The 21,378-nt window shown below is 39.0% G+C and overlaps 1 protein-coding gene across 6 annotated transcripts in view; it reads left to right on the top strand.

Moving 5' to 3' along the window:
- FAM118B (family with sequence similarity 118 member B) overlaps window positions 1-21,378 on the top strand; it is a 48,020-nt gene that overhangs the window by 661 nt on the left and 25,981 nt on the right. For 2 of the 6 annotated variants that reach the window (XM_025998950.2, XM_072729412.1), the window contains exons 2-3: window positions 12,847-13,010; window positions 20,836-20,928. In XM_025998950.2, the coding sequence (XP_025854735.1) occupies window positions 12,976-13,010; window positions 20,836-20,928 (128 nt within the window). In that variant the 5' untranslated portion in view covers window positions 12,847-12,975. Of the gene's footprint in view, window positions 1-306; window positions 456-12,846; window positions 13,011-20,835; window positions 20,929-21,378 lie in introns of those variants that run through there. The other 4 variants (XM_072729415.1, XM_025998951.2, XM_072729413.1 and 1 more) reach the window with 3 other exon arrangements.

The raw sequence follows: 21,378 nt of genomic DNA, 5'->3' as shown, positions 1-21,378 counted from the left end.
CCCTCCCCTCCCCTCCCTCCTTCATTTCCCCCCTCCCTACTTTGCAACCGCCCCAAACCCCCCTCTCTCCCTCTCTTACGAGGTGCAGTGTTGGAACTCGCACGCCCCAGTGCAAGCAGTTGCCCTGTGATTTCACCGAGGGGTGCCTGGAAGGATGAACCTCTGTTTGGGGTGATAATGTGAAAAACACCGTGGGTCCTACCTGCCATTTGTTAAGGAACCTAACGGCGAGCTCGGAGGGGGTGTTCAGAAAACTAATGGACCTGTACCGACACTAGAGGACACAATTTTTTTTTTTTTTTTAAGACCGCGGAGGATGGAGGCTCCTTGAGTTCCAGCAGGTGGTGGGACTAGGTTTGCGTGACACCCCTCCGAAAGGGATTGGCAGAAGGGAACCATGTTGGGCAGCAAATAAAGTTGAACAGGTGAAGTGGAGCTGACCGGTAGGAGACTTCGTAAGTTGGAGAAGGGTTTGAGCTAGATATTGGAAGTCATGGGGAGTGTCTGAAGCTTTTTGAGCAGCAGAGAGGCTCCTTGAATTCTAGAAATGAATCTGGCAGTTACTGAACGCAGGACAGATTGAAGAGGGCTTTGAGAGCCGGTGGATGAGCGGAGATGCTGCAGTCTAGGGGATCGGGAAGGAGGTGATGCTTCATCCAGTGGTCTTACGCCCTCCAACACTGTACCGTTCTTGGAGTCTGAATTGATTTTTTTTTTTAAGATTTTATTTATTTATTTATTCATGAGAGATACAGAGAGAAGCAGGCTCCATGCAGGGAGCCCTACGTGGGACTCCATCCTGGGACTCCAGGATCACACCCTGGGCCAAAGGCAGGCACCAAAGGCTGAGCCACCCGGGCGTCCCTGAGTCTGAATTGATTTTGAGCACAGGTCAGGTTGTATCGTTGAAGTTGCTGTTGAAGTCTCAGTCCCTTGAGGATTCGCTCCTGGTTTCTTTGTAATCCCCACCCACATCAGGCACAGAGTAAACTCACAAATACTCATTCCTTAGATGGCCGCAGTGCATCACAGAGATATGTTAGATGGGTCTGAACATTTGAATTGTCTTCTTTCTGTAAGTTTTTGATCTGAAGAAAGGAGGTAGAAGGAAAAGTGTTTGTAATCCGCAGGGAGGAAGGCTTGTGTATGTTTCTGTAATAAGACAGGTGATCAGGATATAAATTCGAAGAATCCTGAGGGAGGTTGGGAAACTATATCTCTTTTTTTTTCTTCTGCAAATTCACAGATAAAATACAGATCTATAATACTTGAAAATTGTTACCTCTTAATGATATGCTACAGACCCAGGTTCTGATTTTACTAATTTCGCTTAGGTCCGGGAAGCCTCCTTTTCCAAGGCTCTGAAACGTGAATGTGAGGGTCTAAAATTATATTGTTAATTTCAAACTTGTTTTAGGTATAGGACTTTTATGTTTTTTGTGTAAGGGCTTTTTTCCCCCCTTACCTTGTGCTTAGTGGCATTCAAGAAATGACACCTGTTCTTGCAGAATTGGCGTTCTCTGTCAGGAAACAAATGAAGAACAACTCAGATGTCAATGCTGGTGACACAGAGCTTGTGTTCTTGGGTTTCAGGGTAACCAAGGTACACATTATAGTGCTTAAGAATAAAAACACTGGTCACTTTTTTTCTGGAGAAGGATCTTTCAGGTTTTTCTTTTTGAAACTGTAAAATATTTGAAGGATTCAAAGGTTTTGTTTGCTTGTTATCAGTACAGCTTTAGTCAAAATGGGTACAGAAGTTACATCTTAATGTTTTTAGTATATGGTTATTTAAAGTAGTGTTGCTTTCTGTATATACAAGAAGTTATGCAAATATGCTGTCTTTTGTTTTAATGTTAGGTTATCTCCTTCCTCTTCTCGTTCAATTGATTTTATTTTAGGCAGTTCATTTTTCTACTTCACCAATGTCACAGTCTCTTTTTGGTTGGGGACTGCTCTTGTCTGTACTGTTGTCTTAGTGCAAGGAAGAAAATTCTATAGTGATGTCTAGTGGTATCTTCTTTCTTAGAGAGTACAAACATGACTTATTTACATAGATTTTGACAAGTCATAATGTGTTCCCCCAACATAACTATTTAAAGAAGTATCTGAAGATTTGTTTTTGAGGCTATTTCCTGATCTGTGCAAGAACACAGTCGCCTTTTTATTTCAAAAACATCGAGTGACTAATAAAAGAACTTGTGTTTAAATATCACAGAGTTAAGATTAATTAGCAGCATGAGGTTGGTTTCTGGCTTCTCAAACATTGATTTGCGGGTTGCAGATTAACCAACAATTCAGTTAAGAGCAGGAAGTACTTGGATATCCTTTTATGGTTTTAGATTCAAAGAAGCAATTAGCAGGAGCGCCTTGGAGGTGTCCTGGGAAGTGCAGTTACTGGCAGCTGCGATCTTGGGGACTAGTCCCAGCCCAGCTGCTTATGAACCTGAGCAAGTAATTTGGACTCAGTTTTTTGTCTTTTAAAAGAAGATCCTTATAGCTCCAAGCTTCTATTCTTTGAAGATTTTCTAGTGACACTTAAGAACTTTCTTAAGTGGAATTTATTTCAGATTTATCTTGCATACATTTAGCATAACCACAGAGAATCAGGATTCTGCTCTTGTCCCCAGAATTTAACCTTATGCCACTGAGCTAACATTTATTATTTGGAGGTCACCTTATTGAGTAGTGTTGGAATGTACCTTAAGATTTCCATGAGAGGGAGTGCAGATAAAAGAAAAAATACTAGAAAACAGTGGTTTTCTAAAACATTGTGTTATATACCCATAATATGGGTGTTAGTTCTTTTTTCCATGTCATCATTTTACTTTTTTTAAAGATTTATTTATTTATTTATGACAGACCGAGAGAGAGAAAGAGAGAGAGAGAGAGGCAGAGACACAGGAGGAGGGAGAAGCAGGCTCCATGCTGGAAGCCGGATGTGGGACTTGATCCCGGGTCTCCAGGATCACACCCTGGGCCAAAGGCAGGGCTAAACCGCTGAGCCACCCAGGGGTCCCCCCATGTCTGCATTTTAAAGAGATTCCATTATACTAATTTCCCTCCTTATATTTTTATTCGGCTTTTGAGCGATGCTCAAGACAGGTCTGGCTTAAACCAGTACTTCTCAACTTTTTAATGTCATGGTACATGTGGAAATAATTATTTCGTGGAGGAAAACTGGAGCCTGCCCACAGAAGACAGCTGGCCTGGTTGCTGAGCTGAGCCCGGTCCCCACCTGACCCTTCAATAGTCTGAGGAGATCCCTAGCCCGTCACTTGTTTGACCATTTAGGAAAGTCAGTATTACACAATGAAGGTCTTTACCCAGGCTCTAACTATCCAAGGAATTGTATTGTTAACTGTGTTTGTTAAATCTGCCTCTAATTTATTTCTTTTTTATGTGCCTTTATGGTGTTGGCTAGTTTGTGTTTGAAGAGCATACCTATCCTTACAAAGTGATCTTTCTAAAAGTTTGTGAAAAGTCCTTAACTGATGAAGAGATGGGAAATGCTTTTGTCACAGTGCTTTGACCTCATTAGATTATGGGCAATCTTGCTCTGCCGCTTTAGAGAAGATAGAAAATTTCTTTAAATAGTTTGTTTTCCGTTAAAAAAAGTAATACAGAAAATATGTAAGATAGAGTAGGGAAAAAAGTCATTCATAACTGTTCCCCAAATACTGTTGATACCATGTTTTTCCTCAATTCTTTTATCATGCATTTTTTTTCTTAATTGTAAATTCCAAACATTTATAGAAGTAGAGAAGATAATGAACCCTAGATTTCCATCAGCCAGCTTCTACCAACCAACTCGGGGCCACTCTTGTTCTACACTGCACCCTGACCGCCCAGACGGTGTTGAACCATCTGTAAACACTTTAGTATGTGTCTGTAAAAGATAAGGACTGATTTTTGACAAAAACTACAATGCCATTATCACACCACTTTCTTAGTATCACTGAGCAAACAGTCGACAAATTTTCCAGTTGGTCTCTCTTTTTAAGTAGTTGATTTGTTTGAATCGAGACTCAAGAAAAATCCACACATCATGAATGCTCTTTTAATTAGAAGAATAAAACTGTGGGCATTCAGAAGAGACGTGCAGCCTGTACCTGAGGATGCTTAGAGCACACCGGATTAGAGCTTGCACTTTGGAGACAGAAAGGTGGTTTCAGAATCCTGGCTCTGCAATTTGCTAGCTGTGTAACCTTGTGCAAGTTGCTTAACCTCTCTCACTTTAGCTTCTTTGTCCTGTGAAATGTGGATCATATCTGCCTTAGGACTACTGTAAGGATTGAGTGAGTTAATGCAGGTTAAAGCGCTCGTGTAGAACTTAGCACATAGTTAAGTCTCAAAAAATATCAGATATGTCTTGCATACTAGTATAGCACGAGGTTCATAGATTTGTTAAGTAAATCTTAAATAGAGTAAGAATCAAGAGGTAGGGAATTTAGTCTGATTCTGCTACTTAGGTGATTAACCTTAGTGTTTTGGACCTTAAATTTCTCACCCCAAAAAGCAGGTGTGGTGAACAATTAGATGATTTCTGAAATTCCAGTGCTTGCTAGAAATAAGGCAGCATGGTATTTTTAGAGCATGAGCTTTGAAAACACTGAGGTTTGCATCAGGCTTTGCCATTTATAAGCATTTGTTCTCAGCCTCTGTTTTTTCATATGTATCACAGAATTAATAATACCTAATAAGGTTGTTGTGGTGAGAGACAAGATCAATGTGTATGATGCTTATCATGTAAAGATACTCAACTTATTAGTCAGCATTTTGTGATTATAAGTTAAAATAAGATCATTGCATTACAGCATTTTCAAGACTGAAGAACTATATATTTTGAGGGCATCTATGTAAATGAAGATGAGCAAAGTATCTTCAGGGAAAAGGAATACTCATTGGAAGGGTGAACTTGAAAAACCATGTTTCTAGAACATGAACATTGGAAAATTGAGGGACTATTCAACCATGTGGTTGGATAAAAGCCAGAGGATATCAGGATCCCTAGAGAAATGCAAGAAGGTATTTGCAACAGATAGTTGCTTAAGTTGAATAAACCTGTTTTTTGCATTTATTTGAAAATTTGAACAACAGTAAGTGAAAGATGTGGATTGTTGTGTGTGTTTCATTTGGTGGTGATTGAAATATGCTGTAAGCATTTTACTCTAATGAGATTGTTAGGTGAATGAAAATAACCTCCACTAGCTATTAGGAGAGCTGCGCTGATAGCTGAGTTGGAAAACCAAATCCACGCTTGAGTTTACTGATCCCCATGTTCTAGGCAGCATTTCCCCAACTTGCTTGACTATAAGAATTGCCTTCGTACTTTTTTTTTTTTTTTTTTTTTTTATTCATGAGAGGCACAGTGGCAGAGACGTAGACAGAGGGTGGAGCAGGCTCCATGCAGACAGCCCTATGTGGGACTCGATCCCAGAACCCCAGGATCACGCCCCCAGAGGCAGATGCTCAACCGCTGAGCCACCTCCATCGTACTTTTAAATCTACAGATCCCTCTTCTAGAAATTTTGATTCAGGAAAATGCTGAATTAAAGCTCAGGAATCTCTTGCCCTCCCTCCTCCCTGCTCCATAAGACTTTGAGCTAAAAGTTCTTCTGTTTATGAATAGACTAGAAGAAGGGTAAGGTTACTAAAGAATATAGAGAGAAGGGCAGCACAGGTGGCTCAGCGGTTTAGTGCCGCCTTTGGCCCCTGACGTGATCCTCAAGACCCGGGATCGAATCCCACGTCAGGCTCCCTGCATGGAGCCTGCTCCTCCCTCTGCCTCTCTCTGTCTCTCATGAATAAATAAAATCTTTTTTTAAAAATTGTATTAAAAAATATAGAGAAAAATGGCAGATTTTAAATATTGTTATTTTTTTCCCTTTTTGTTTTTTTTTTATTAAAGTAATTCACATGTATGTTGTAAAACAGTGCTAAAAGAAGTGTGTGGGGGGGAGGGGAGCCAGTCCCTCCATTCTCCCCATCTCATAATCTCATTCTTTAGGGGCAGCCTCTGTTATTTTGCTCTTTCCTCAGGCATTATCTTCATATTTCTAAATCATTTGATATGTTATTTCTTGTTTTTTTCTCCCCCCAGTGTTTGGCCTATTGAGCTAGTTGATCTGTCTCCGCTCCACTCTTGTGTTTAGCTTGACCTTTGCCTGTTTTTTTTTCCACATACCTACATACCGTTAATTTTTTCTCAGATGCTCCAGCATAATTGCCACATTCTTATGAGTAACGTTTCCCATAAGCTCACATGTGTCACTTGATGTTTCCAATCGAGAACTACCACCCAGGTATCATTGGAACTGCCCTTCACTCTCCTCCTGGGTTGTCATCCATGTCCCATTTCTTGGCTTACATCTCTATTTCCTGAGAAGTATCTGAATGCCCACAAACTTGTCTGACCGTTTGGAATTGTTACAGAATTCTAGGTTGAAAATAATTTTCCCTCAGAATTTTGAAGGCATGGTTGTACCAGGTTACTGGTATGTGTAATTGCTCTGGAGACCTAGCAATCAAATCCTTTTTTATGAGACCTTGTTTCGTTAGTTTTATTTTTCTCTTTCCTCTCTTACTGGGAGCTTTTAGAATATTCTTCCCTGGCGTTTTGGACTTTCTTAATGATGTACTATAGTATATGGGTTCTCAGTGGACCCTTTCTTTTCTTTTTAAAGATTTATTTATTCCTGAGCCATGACACACACACACACACACACACACACACAGAGAGAGAGAGAGAGAGAGAGGCAGAGAGAGAAGCAGGCTCCATGCCGGGAGCCTGATGCAGGACTCGATCCCGGGTCTCCAGGATCACGCTCCGGGCCGAAGGCAGGCACTAAACCGCTGAGCCACCCAGGCTGCCCTCAGTGGACCCTTTCATTCTAACTAACGTCCTTCCATTCTGGGACATTTTCTTCTAGTTCTCTGGTTTCTACCTCCCTCCCCTCTTTTCTTTCTCTCTGATCCTATTTCATAATATCCATACTTGTTATATGGATATGATAGCTTCAAAGAGGACCCATTGAAGTTTTTTAGTTCTTACTCTCTGCATCAGAGCAACTTTACAATCTATTGCTGGAATGAATATCAACCCCCAAATAATGGCAAGCCCCTGCATGTAATGAGAACTTAGTGCTTCCCCCTACAGTTTGATAGATACCATTAAGCCATGTACACCGGGACTGGGAGGGTCTAGCCTTCCGCTCAGGCCCTCCTTGTTCCCATTCTCCCTGTATTTCCTCACTTCCCTCAGGCACTAGAAATAAATGTACTACTACTTTATTTTACTATGGATACATATACTGCTGCTCTTTTGATGAATCTATGAGCTGAGTACTGTTGAAAGTTAATTTTACTAAGAGAAATGAAGGAAGAAAAGTTGAAAGGAAAACGAAAAGAGGAGCTTATACGTAATATGGAAAATTTACAGGGTAAAGACAGGGGCAAACAAATACGGTTTTCTGAATTGATGCGCAGAAGCCAGCATGCTTGCACTTCTTTCAAGAGTTTCTTGAAAACTGCTTTTCTCCCCGGAAACCAAAGTATCAACGGTCGTTATCACCAGGTGGGATTACAGGGTGGTTTTCGTTTGCTCTTTGTACTTTTCTGTACTTGACATATTTCTGCAGCGCCTCCTGGGGACCTTTCCTTCGCTAGTCAAGGAGGAGAGGTGCTTGCTTTCCTCTGATCAAGTGTCCACGTCCCCTGGGCTCCAGCCGCTCAGCCCTCTGTTCTGCTCCCTCCAGTTCCTCCCTCCGTCTTGCACTGACCTCCTTCGCTTTTTAACAAAGTATGTTTTTAGGTCTTCCTAACCTGCTTTTCTCTCACCTATTTCTTTCCTCAGTTATTTTTACTGACCACTTTTTAAAACTGATGCTGCCCGTTCAGCAAAAGCAGTGCCTTTAAACCGGTTTCTTCTAATTTAGCCTGATCTTTCTAGTTGGTGGGGTGGCCTCTGTGGCAGATCCTGCCTCTTTTTGTTTGTTTAGCTCTCAGATTCTTGGTTCAGGTCGAAATAATGCTTTCATCTCTCAGTTCATTTCCAGATCAAAGAGAATATTTTTCAGTTAATTTTTATTAGGAAAAAAAAAAAACAAATATCCTGTAAAGAACATCAAGCTAGATTAAGGTTACAAAGCTTAAACCACTTTCCTGAGTTGCCTTTCATCCATCATTCTCTTGCTCTTAAGGATTATTGAAATTGACTTACAAGTACATTCCTAAAGTATATGACCCTTCTTTCAAAATCAGTAAATACTTGTGTTGGTGCTTGAAACCGAGAAAGGGAAATAATCATCTATAACCCTGTGACCCAGAGATTATTTCTGCCAGTCAAAAACCTCACAACAGATGATAAGGAACAGATTGTCGAACTGTTTTTTGACCTTTAAGCTTGAAGTATGTCTGAAAGTACCTTTGGGTTGTGAAGGGCTGTATAATCTAGGTATCTCCTGGGTCTGAAACACAGGAGAGCCTGGAGCTAAAAATTGAGATATGGGAGTCATTAGCATTTAGTTGGTATTTTAAGTCATTGGAGTAGCTGGAGGGGGAGGAGAGGAAATATGTAAAGTGATTGGACGGAGAGCCTAAAGCTGTTTGTTTAGTACTCTCAGTTTTGGGGGACTGGACAAAGGGAAAAGAGCTTCCCCTAGAGGGACGGGAGGAAAATCAGAAAAATACGATATCCGGAAGAGAACAGAGTTCAGTGTCAGATGCTTCCAAGACCTAAAGGACGGTAAATACTCATTATTTTACTTAATTTTGCCATGGTGGTATCTATGTCCCATAAAGCTTTTCTTGATCTTCCTTGAGCATAATAATTCATCTTTCCTGTACCTTGTATGTTAAACTTAGCATAAATGTGTTATAAATATTTGTTTATGGTTCTATTTCACCTTATTTCCCCTAAAAGGTGGAGACCCTTCAAGGGTATGGCCCTTCAGGGTATGATCTTAGTCATCTTTGGTGAGACACTATTGCATTGTGTCTTCACAACATGTACTCCAGAGTCAGCCTCTAAATGTGTTAATAGCTAGTGTGTCAATAGCTGTGTGACCTGTAGCAAATTTTTTAACATCTCTGTGCCTCAATTCCATTATCTATGATATATGTGGTGTATGATGATAATAGTGGCTACTTCATAGAAGAGTAAACACTTGTAAAGTGTAGACGACGGTGCCTAGATCATAGATACGATATAGTGTTTGTTGGACATGAAGTGGCGTGGTAATAGGAATATAGTTACTGTAGTACCTGGCCCTTAATGGTCATTTTTTTTTTTCTTAATGGTCATTTGAATGTGAAAATTCAACAATTTGGGACTAATACAATCTCTACCACTTTGTCTTATTTTATTTTATTAAAGATTTATTTATTTATTTATTTATTTATTTATTTATTTATTCCTTCCTTCATTCATTTATTCATTCATTCATTCATGAGAGACACACACACACAGAAGCAGAGACACAGGCAGAGGGAGAGGCAGGCTCCATGCGGGGAGCCCAATGTGGGACTTGATCCCATGAACCCGGATCACAACCTGAGCCAAAGGCAGGTGCTCAACCACTGAGCCACCCAGGCATCCCCAGTCCCTATCATTTTAAACTCTGTAAGCATGTACAGAATGTAGTCATGATCAGGCCTTAGGAAAACTATGGAATAGAAGTGGACAGAATTAAGTGTATATAGCTTTGTTTTATAAAACAAATCTATAGGCTTTTCACAAAAGCACTATGTAATCTTAGTTTCTTTTCATGTGGTGAAGGAGAAAACCAAAAGATGAAGATTTCCAAAGCAGGTGAGAATTTTTATGTGTAGTGCTGAGTAGTATAAGCAAGTGGGTAGTGGGGATGAGTCCCAGAATGCATTTGCTTGGCATGAAAGATACAAGACTACAACTTTGCCCATTCATCTTGTTTTTACAGCTTATAAAAAGGTATCAGTTGATCTTTTAGACCTCAGATTTTTTTTTTTTAAGATTTTATTTATTTATTCATGAGAGACACAGAGAGGTAGAGAGGCAGAGACATAGGCAGAGGGAGAAGCAGGCTCCCTGCGGGGATCCCCATGGGGGACTGGATCCTGGAACTCCAGGATCACACCCAGAGCCCAAGGCAGACGCTTAACCACTGAGCCTCCCAGGTGTCCCTCTTAGACCTCAAATTAACTCATAGTGGGTACATACTCATTGAGCAAGTATTTGAGCATCCACTGTGCTGTATAGATGCTTAACTATATAACAGAGATTGTGCTAGGGGCTGGGGATAGGATGCTAAATAAGACTGTACTTGACTTGTCCTAAAAGAGCTTTTATTCCTATGGGAGAGGCCATACATTGCAAGTGTAAGAGATGCAGATAAGGAGCTGAAGTATAAATGGGGTTGAGGCGGATGGATAACATGAGTCCCTAAGGTAAATGTGTAAGCTGAGGCTTCAAGGATGGCAGGGAGGCAGAAATACTTGTAGAATATACCACCCTAAGCCATGTTCTGTGTGTGAGCCATTAAGGTGTGTGTGTCCTGTGTGGCTCTAGAGCCTGGTGAATGAGGGCTGGGGTGGATGGGATGTTATAAAGAGGACTGCAGGTGTCAGATCAAGCTGAGTCTTGCAGCCATGATGTGAGGATTTTAATTTTATTAACCACAGTGAGAAGCCATTGAGTGGTTTTAAACTGTGACTTAATCCAATTTGTGTTTTGAAATCCCTTTTGCCACTACATAAGCTTTTCTTCTTCTCTAGTCATGTGTAAAGAAAATAGATTTAATATATAAAATACAGAAACGGATTTCTTAGCCTGAAATACTGATGTGTTTGAGTCATTTGCCAGAAAGAGTTCTTGCCTTTAGAATCCACTCTAAGAATCAATTTACGTCTTAGATGTCAGAAATCCGAGTTACAAAAATAAAATTTATATATATGAATGTTCAATTAATGTCAGAGGATAGTCTTATTAAAGCATTAAGTCTGAAATCTTTCTTTTGCCTGCTAGAATCAGATTACCATCACTCACTGTTACGATCATTGCCATATCTGAAAAATAATAGTCTGAATGTTGATTTACTGTGCACACAATGTTCACAGGAATGTGGCTTTTCCCATATGTTCCATTTAAAAAAGAAATGTTTTTTTGTGGGTTTTGCTACATTAAAAGCATTTAATGGGGTATTTATTTTAAAATGCTTTGTAATACAGGAAATTCTTTCTTGTAATTCTAATCAGGAGCAGCATTTCGCATTTGAGGGAGTTCATTCAGTCAATATCTGAATGTCTACCATGTGCCAGGTACAGTTCTAGGATCTTGGGATATATTGTGAACTAAACAAAGATTCCTGTCTGTGAAGAGCTTACTTTCCCAGTGGAAGGAGAGAGATGACAAATAATAAATATAAATACTGAATTTATACTAATGATAAATATAATTAGTATGTTAGAGAGTGGTGTGGGCTTTGAAATAAAAAGTAAAGCAGTTAGGGGAGCCTGGTGGCTCAGACGGTTGAGCAGATGGCTCTTGGTTTTGGCCCAGGTTGTGATCGCAGGGTTATGGGATTGAGCCCTGCATCAGGCTCTGTGCTCAGTGCAGAGTCTGCTTGCAATTCTTTCATCCTCCCTCTGCCTCTCCCCCTGCTTGTGCACTCGCCATGAATGAATGGTTGAATGAATGAATGATGTATCTGTCTTTAAAAAGTAGAGCAGTTAATGCATTAAGTGGAGAGGTTGCAGATTTTAGTAGGGTGGTTGGGGTAGCATGATTGAGAAAATATGATTTGAGCAAAAACTTGAACCTTGGGAAGAGAATACCAGATTAGAAGAACCAAGCAACACAGAGAAAAGCTCCTAGGCCAGAGTATACCAGGCCTATTTGAGTACCAGGAAGGAGGCTAGTGTGTCCAGAGGGAGGCACAGAGTTTCTTGGCTTTCTAGGTATGAGTTTCTCAATTTCAAAAAAGTTCATAAGCCAAAATACGTGAAAAATAGGGCAAGAATTTCCATCCTGTGAATGTTCTGTAGATGGTAATTGATGAACACCTAGACTCATGTCTTGAATTAGGTAATTCCAAAGTAACACAAAATTTAAGTTTATTTCATAGAGCAGCTAAACATTCAAAAATCTTTTTTCTATGAATAGGAAATTATGTTGGAGCACGTGCTCTTGAGACCTAGCATTTAGTAAAACTGAAATTTTACCATTCCAGTTTACAGATCTCCAGGTTGAAAGCCAAAACCTTTGTTTTATAGCAAAAGATGGCAAGGGTGCCAAATGTACCGGTCTCTAAGAGGAGCAGTGATTGATAGTGTTGAGGATCAGGCTTGGTCAGGGGGAAACTGCCCTTTACGAGCAGGTTTGGTTTACTTCCCTTCCTTATTTCTTTCAAGCTCAGTAGTTCGAAGTCTTCAACATTTTTAATTACGTAGTCTGATTTTCTAGGGTTTTTGTTTTTTGTGGTTTGTTTTTGGTTTTTGTTTGGCTCTGTGAAGTTTTCCTTGTGTTTCTTAAGTTTCCAGTCTAAACATCACACTATATTCATAAAGTCCTAATCAATGACAGTCTAGGAGAGTGTTGCATATCAGATGTATTACACTGGTGTATGATTCAGTGTCCTTTGTTTCAAATGCACAGAGTACTTTATAAAGAACCGATTTATCCAGTGTGATCCCTGGAGTTATTCCAGCCATACTTGCCATAATCTTTTCCTATGTTTCTGAATTTTATTTTTCATAGAGTATCTTTTTATAGTTTCTTAAACTTCTTTCTCATTGGTTTCTTTCCCAGTTTGTCGTGGTTGGTTTTTTACATTTGAGTCCTATCTGTGAATTGCTGTTCATTGTTTCTAGCCTAGTTTTCCACGAGATTGAAGTTCCTTAAGTAAGACCACTAAAGAAAATGCTTAGAAGCATGGATCTTTGAGTTTCTGAAGCAGGACATTCTGCAGTTGAACTTTGAATAATACAATTTTGAACTGCATGGGTCGACTTATATGCAGTTTTTTTTTCAGCATGTAAGTATACTCTTTAATCCTCATCCCCTATTTTACCTCCTCCCCCCAACCCCCCACCAGCTCCCCTCTGCATGCCATCAGTTAGTTCTCTATAGTTAAGAGTCTGTTGGGGTGGGGCACCTGGGTGACTCATTCAGTTAAGTGTCTGCCTTCACTCAGGTCATAGTATCCCAGCGTCCTGAGATCTAGCCCCACATTGGGCTCCTTGCTCAGCAGGGAGTCTGCTTCTCCCTTCCCCTCTGGCTGCCACTACCCCTGCTTGTGCTCTTTCTCTCTCTGTCAAATAAATAAAATCTTTAAAAAATATATGTAAGAATCTTGTGGGGTGCCTGCCTGGTTGACTCAGTTGGTTAAGCATCTGGCTTTTGATCTTAGCTCAGGTCTTACTCTCAGGGTTGCAAGTTCAAGCCCCCAGCTGGACTCCACATTGGGCATGAAGCTTACTTAAAAAAAAAAAAAAAAAAGTTTGCCTCTTGGTTTGTCTCCCCGCCCCCCCTTGCTTCTTTGTTTTGTTTTTTAAATTCCACATATGGGGACACCTGGGTGGCTCAGTGGTTGAGCACCTGCCTGCCTTTGACTCATACTGTGATCCTGGGATCAAGTCCCACATCAGGCTCCCTGCAGGGAACCTGTTTCTCCCTCTGCCTATGTCTCTGCCTCTCTCTGAATAAATAAATAAAATTTTTTTTAAAAATGTAGTTTCTCTTATGATTTTCTTAACATTTTATTTTCTTTAGCTTTTATTAAAGGAATATAGTACATAATACATATAACATAGAAAATATGTGTTAACTGTGTTACTAGTAAGGCTTATGGTCAATAGTAATTTAGGGGGGAGTCAAAAGTTTTATGTGAATTTTTGACCTCATGGAGGGGGTTGGTGCCCCTAACTCCCATGTTGTTCAAGGGTCAACTGTACTTTCTTCTCTGAAAACATTGCAGGGCTTTTTCTCTTCTTCCAGATAGGACTACATGTGAATCACCCCAAAATTTAGTAGTTTACCTTCTTTTTTTTTTTTTACCTTCTTTTTCTTTTAAAGGAAATACTGTCACACCTTTAAGCCTCTAGTTCCATTCTTTTTTTTTTTTTTTTTTCCTTTTTAAGATTTATTTATTAGAGAAAGAGCTCAAGCAAGAGAGTGGTTGGGAGGTGCAGAGGGAGAGACAATCCCAGGAAGACCCTCCGTGGAGTGCAGAGCCCAGTGCAAGGCTCAATCCCACGACCCCAAGAACACTACTTGAGCTGAAGTCAGGAGTCAGTCACTTAACTGACTGAGCCATGCAGGCACCCCTCCATTGCCATTCTCTAAGTGGGAAGTTTAAGAACCTTACGTTTAGTAGACATAATAGCTGTTATAGGACAAGATTAAAAGACATTGGATACACTCAAAGCAAGTTTGTTATGTCACTCATTGGGTATTCTGATAACTGAGTTTTTTGTGTTTTTTCTTAAGATTTTATTTATTTATTAACGAAAAACAGAGAGAGGCAGAGACATAGGCAGAGGGAGAAGCAGGCTCCCTATAGGGAGCCTGATGCAGGACTCTGACCTGAGCCAAAGATAGATGCCACCCAGGTGTCCCTGATAACTGAGTTTTAAGCATAATGAAGAACCTAAGATGGTGTCTATTGCCTTATTTTTTTTATCTGTTATTTCTGTTTAAGGTAACTATGTACCTGAACATGAACTTGAAAGTAATGGATAAATTGGACTTGAGTGATCTCTTTTATTTTAATGTTGAAGAACATTTTATTTTCCTTTTAGTTAACTCTAAGAATAGTTGCACAACAAATTTACTTTGTAACTTATATTCTGTCCTGGTTTTGTTGTTTAATGCTGTTGGATTCCATGACCACAATGTCTGGACCTCTGAGGTGTTTCACCTCAGATTGACCTGTATTCACTTAATCACTGTTAACATTCAGGTACACTTAGGGTCTTTAATCATAACATTTGCCAAGCTTTATGCTGTCAAAATATAACTTTTTCAAAATTGTCAAACTCAGTACTGTTTGAGTCAGAAATCGTCAAGAAAGTGAAAAGGGGTGGAAACTAGGATATTCTTAATAACATTTTTATTTTTGTTATGGCAGAAAAGTCTGCCCTTCTTTAAGCCTTGTCAAATTTTAATTTATAGATTCTCCATAGTGATGAGATCTTTTGGGATTGCCCAAACTTGGATGAATCTGCATTTGTATGTAGCAGTATTGTGTGTACTCTTTTGGCATGAAAAGTAAGCCCTTGGCAGTATTGCCATACATAACCCACACTGTCTTCCGAGGAGGGATTTAGTTTTCAAGGACTCCCTAGAACATAAAATTGTGCCCTTGAAGATGTATTTAATCTCATTTTCAATGAATACCCTGTGTCATTTGGGATGAAATTGTATGATTGTACTACTTGATACATGGAAGATATTAAAAAGTGTCCCTCCAAAAAAGAAAAAAAGAAAAGAAAAAAACAGTGTCCCTCCTTAGCAACATGTGTCATTGTTTTCAGGGTATACCTTTCTCAGAAGCTTCACATGAGGGAAAGCAGGGACAAAGAAAGGAAGTTATCATTCTTTGCATGGTAACATCATCTTAGTCACCAACTTCTAATTCAAATGAAATCATAATGTGGATGTAATGCTATTCCTTCTTTTTTTTTTTTTTAAGATTTTATTTATTTGATAGACTGAGACAGAGCCATAGACAGAGAAGCAACCTTCCTTTGGAGCCTGATATGGGACTCAATCCCGGGACTCTGGGATCACACTCTGAGCCGAAGGCAGACACTCAACCACCCAGGCATCCTGCTTTTCCTTCTTAAATCAGTTTTGTTCCTACACATTGTGTTACTTTGGTTTTATAATTGAAAATAACTGCTATAAACAACATCTGAGCTCTTTAGCCCAAAATACTGATGTGGTTGATCTTAGGACTTGAATTAAAATACTTTCTAGAATCTGGGGTAAACTTCTCATTCTTTAAAGTCTTTCAGAAACCTACCTCTGATGAGGTCATTTGTATACTTCTTGTATATGCATCAGTGTTTGTTAATAAAATATCAAGAGTAGTATCAATGTGGCATTTTACCAGTGACTACGTTAGAGCTGATTTTCAGGAAGTAAGTGTGATGCTGATGTTACCTGACAGAAGATAGAGGATGTCAGGCGCATAAAATTAAGATGTAGAAGAGCAAACTGAGTTAACCAAAGGTAGAGGAAATGCGTCAAGTCTTGGGTACACAGAGGAATCCAGCCCTAGCAACATGTAGATGTAATTCCTGTATATCAGTTTCGTGTGTGTGTGTGTGTGTGTGTGTGTAGGAAGAAAATGGAAAATTTGATTTATACACTGATCAGAAAGGGTGCAGTCTACATTATAGAACTGAATTCATCAACTATCTGAGTAAAATATTTGGTTTGTTAATTGTCAACAAGTTTGTTGAGTTTGCTTTTGTAGTATTTATGCTGGATATCTCTTCCTTTCTCCCTCCCCCATAGCTGCTGAAAACCAGATGTGTTGGAATTAGTCCAAAAGCCACAACTAGAGGGATTTTTGGTTTCTTCCAAGTCAGAGGATGACTCTCTTTTTTCTTTAAAAAATGAAGTTAACCCTTTGATGTGTTTATGCCAGAGAAATAAGCCAGTCTTTATTCCAGTCACAGTCTTCCCCCCCCCCCCCCCCCCCCATGTTGGGTACATTATGATACCATTTTGGATTTTTTTTAAGATTTTATTTATTTATTTATTTATTTATTTATTTATTTATTTATTTATTTGGGGGAGAGAGAGCAAGAGCGAAAGAGAGCACAAGCAAGGGGAGGTGCAGAGGGAGACAGACGCAGACTCCCCGCTGAAGAGGGAGCACAACCCTGGGCTTGACCCCAGGACCTTGAGATCATGACCTGAGCCACAGGCAGATGCTTAACTGACTGAGCCACCCCATTATTTATTTATTTTTAATAGAATAGGGGAAAGCTTGCTGTAAATACAACTGATCTTTTAAGTCAAGAAAGGCCTCCTCAAGCTAGTCATTTGTAGATTTTTTATTTCCAGGCAAAAATGCCATCATCAGAACTTTTCTCCTTTTGATTTATTCCATCTACCCATATCCAAAATGTATTATCCTGAATTCCTTGTGGCCTGCAGTTGTTTGAGCTGAACACCACATACTGGAAGCACAGGGTGACCTCACTCTTGATACTTGAGTGGGAAAAGGAACTCGATTTTGCTATCATTGCAGCACCAAGATGCCAGGAAAGCAAGACCTACTGCGATTTGTTAATGTTTTCAGAGGCATAAGTTCTCTGGTTTATGGATTTAATTTCAGTCCTATAACCACCCCCTTCCCGCTTGTCCTTTTTTCGTGTTTCTTAATGGATTTTTCCCAGAATGCTTGCCTTGATTTTTTTCCCTTTCATTCACCAGATGGAAGCATTCTATTTCCTGCCAGGCTGACAAGTTTCAAAGTATAAGTGTCCTATCTTATATGCAGACTTGGGCCTTAAAAAATTTAATGAAGCTGCTCTTACTTTTCTCAGAACTTACCAAATATCTGACTTTTATTGTGCTGAACTCTCTTGGTCTTGAGGGATTTTTTTTTTTGGTTACTTTAGCACTAATTGTAGTAACAAAGACACTGCCACAGATAATTGCCTTTGTCTTCTTGTGGCAGAAAAGTTTTTCCCACCTCTGCTATTCCCACAGAGCAAGTCCCACTGAAATGAAAACCTCGAATAGTGATCACATGAAGAAATTAACGTGTGAACTAGTTGATGCTTGTTAGGAATTCTTTGTAAGATTTTCACAATCGGTGTGGAATTTTTTTATAAGTAACTGCATGTTGTTTAGGGTAAACGCTAAAGTGGATTTTATTTTCTGAAACAGTACTCTAGAAGAAATAAGATATGGTTTATGCTTTGATGCCACTGGGGTGTATATATAAGATTGTAGCATATGAGGCATCCATTAGCCTGAAGTAAAGATGTTATCCTGTTACAAAACAGGATGTGTATATAATCAAATATAATGTGGTGATACTGAATTTCTTATTCAGTCCCTAAGTAAGAGGACTCAAAACATTGCCGTAACAACTTGTTGAGAGTTGTTGGCCATATTTAATTCTCTCAAGTTATGTAGAATGAACAGACCTTCAGAATAGTTGACTCTGTTAAAAAAAAAAAAAAAGGAACAAGAAGCTTATTAGTTAGTATTCAGGTGTAGACATTAAGAATTTACCATCTGTTAGAATCCAGCAAAAGTGGCCTGGCATATTTTCCAGGAGTGATAGGATCAGTCTAGGTAGATTAGTGGTTGGTAGGGGGTATAGAGCAAATAGCACTTGTCGCCAGAAAAAGCTGTTTTATTCAGTTTCTGAATTTAGGTGAGTGCCATGATTACATCAGCAGAGTGCCTGGTCATGTAGCAGCTGTTAAGCATTGCACAGAATTATTTCAAGTGCATCTGTCTGGAATGTGGGATCTTTTTTTGATACTTTTGGCCTACAGATTAAAACAAACAGAAAGGTGAGATGCCAATACTTGGAGAACATTTTTAGGTTGTAATAAATAGAATGGTTCAGACTATGGTCTTGGGAGGCAGACTGCCTTGGTTTGAATTATGGCACCTAGCCTTTCGGTCCTTCAGTTTTCTCATCCCTAAAGTAGGGTATAATGGTATTTCACAAGGTTATAGGGATTACATGAGATAGTATTGTAAATCGGGTTTGGCATGTGGTAAACACTAAGAGTTTGTTAAAACTCTGGTTTAGTAGCTGAACCGAGCATTGAATTCTGAAGATGTCCATCTTCAAAACTTGGTGAACATTAAATTACTAACCTTTATACTTAAAGATTAATCTCTCTTAATATGGAGTATTTTTTTCATGGGTGGGTGTAATTTGTTCAGATGATGGCTTTATAGAACCATATTTAAGGAAAGAACAGAAGCATGCACGATTTTTATTGCATATTTTTAAAAACTATTCCCAAGCTCAGGGCTTGTCCCATATATGGGAGAAGTAACCACTCTTCTACCACGCCAATCTAGAGCATAAACTAGACTTTAGGAAATGACTTCACATAGATTAAAACTTAATGGAAATATTTTAATGTTTTAATGGATTAATTCTTAGCAAACTGGAATGGTGTTGACTGTAATAAATAATGTATAGACTTAAATGAAAGGAGGATGGCAGATGGTATGCCTATGTTAAATATCCTACATTTAACAGAATAACTGGATTGCAGAAAAATTGTATTTCATTTGGGTGTTTCTTTTTTGCCTCATCATAAGAATTTCCTGAAGATTCTTGAGATTCTGGCTCAGTAATTGGGTTTAGAGCCGAAGAGTATATACTGTCTTTAAGCTAATTAATAGACTGTATCTTTAAGAACATGTATGTGTAACTGAAATCTCCATTGGTTATTAAGGCACAACTTACCGAGTTAAGTAATTCATGTGCCTTCTCTGAGCCCCAGCTTTCTCACCAACGGAATCAAAGATTTGACCAGGTAGATTGCCTACTTCCTAACTTTATGATTTTTGAGATTCCTGTTTTCCTAATGATAATGATATCAAAGAATTCCATTATGTGTGAAGCAGTAATTGGGGTAAGGAACTGAACCTTTCTATTTACCAGAAAAATTATTTTCAGCAAACGTTAGAAGATGTTTACATAAAGAAAAAAATGTCTATTAAAATTGTAAACCTGAATAACCAGTAGTGATTCAGTTATTTCTAAAGATTTATTTATTTAGAGAGAGGGGATGTGTGAGGCAAGGGGCAGAGGGAGAGAACCTCAAGCAGACTCCCTGCTGAGCATAGAGCTCAACTCAGGACTCAGTCCCATGACCCATGAGATCAAGACTCTGAGATCACAACCTGAGCTGAAAACAAGAGTCAGATGCTTAACCAACTGAGCCACCTAGGCAACCCCAGTTATTTTTAAACATTGATGATGAAAGAATAATAAAACACCCACGACTCTGATACTATGTATTGTCTTTTGTTGTATATGTGTGTATGTCTGTATACACACTATTCAAAATATTGCTATTTTCGAATTAATGATCCTTAGAGTTAGCAAGTTCGCTAAAATTTTGAGCAATTAAAACTTCTCATTGGGATTTTCATTCTAATCCATGTAATTCTCTTACTTTTGCTAGTTATCCCATCACCTGAACATAACTGGCCATTTTTCATGGATCTTTGCTTGATAATACCTTTCCCATTTATCACAGTGTCTCCAAGTCCACTCTGATCAGCTAGGGACACATGCCTCACTGCCTGTGAGGACATAGTTGTTCACCAACAAGGAGTATCTAACAATCAGCAAATTAGTATTGATTGTTCTGTTCTTGACTAAGTGATTTCTTTAGCTGATAGTAAATGGTAATTGGGGGCTATTAGCACACTTATCCACGGATTGTTTTTATCCTCTAGGTCTTCCCAAGCCTGTATCAAGGGAGAATAGCAGGTGTCTCTTAGGCTCCACAAAGTGATAGCCAGTAATTGACATGAATTGACCTTGATTTTTGTTTTGTTTTGTTTTGTTTTGTTTTGAGGAGAGGTGATAGGGGGTAGGGAGAACCTTCAGGAACAGAAACCGGATGACAGTATCTAGCACGAAAGTCGTAATTTCAAGGTTAATGTCTTTGAGATGAATTTAATTCTTTAAGTTCGGCATGCTCATTAATTAATGAATCTCTGTTGAGCAGGGAATACCTCTAGAACACCTTTAGGGTATACAGCTCGTGAAAACTGTTTAACGTGTGTGCTATTTTGAATGGTATATATTACAGATCTAATTGTGGTCTGTGGTGTTTAATCTATTTTAGAAACTGGATGGCTTCTACAGGGAGCCAGGCCTCTGATATAGACAAGATTCTTGGATTCTTCAGTGATGGCGCACCCCCCACCAAAAAGCCCAGGTAAACAAGGGAAGGGAATCCGAGGAACATTTAGTAAATTACCATTAATGGTAGATGACAAAAAATAACAAACTTGCCCTACATCCCAGTTGTTTTTACAAATTAATATTGACCTTCATATAAAAATTGTTTTTATTTTGGATTTAATTTTTGTTTTTATCAAGATCATAAATGTAGATAATTTAAAAGTTAGTACTTCAAAGCTTATAATGCCTTGTCCCTCTCTGGAGATAATCACTTTCAACTTTTTTATCTGTTTCTTCTAATACCTGCATTCATATTTTAAATGCTGTGTATATACTGCTATTCTTTAGTTTTTTGGTTTTATCTATTTTCCAGTTAAGGAAGATTAGGATTAGGCTTGCTCTCCTGAAACCTTTCCCTACATATTGCCCCCACCACGTACACAGCAAATACTCTTCCCCCATGTGTTTTATATCCCAATTTTTG

The sequence above is a fragment of the Vulpes vulpes genome, chromosome 12 (assembly GCF_048418805.1).
Source record: "Vulpes vulpes isolate BD-2025 chromosome 12, VulVul3, whole genome shotgun sequence".
Taxonomy (NCBI): domain Eukaryota; kingdom Metazoa; phylum Chordata; class Mammalia; order Carnivora; family Canidae; genus Vulpes; species Vulpes vulpes.
This window is presented reverse-complemented; position numbering and strand designations above follow the sequence as displayed.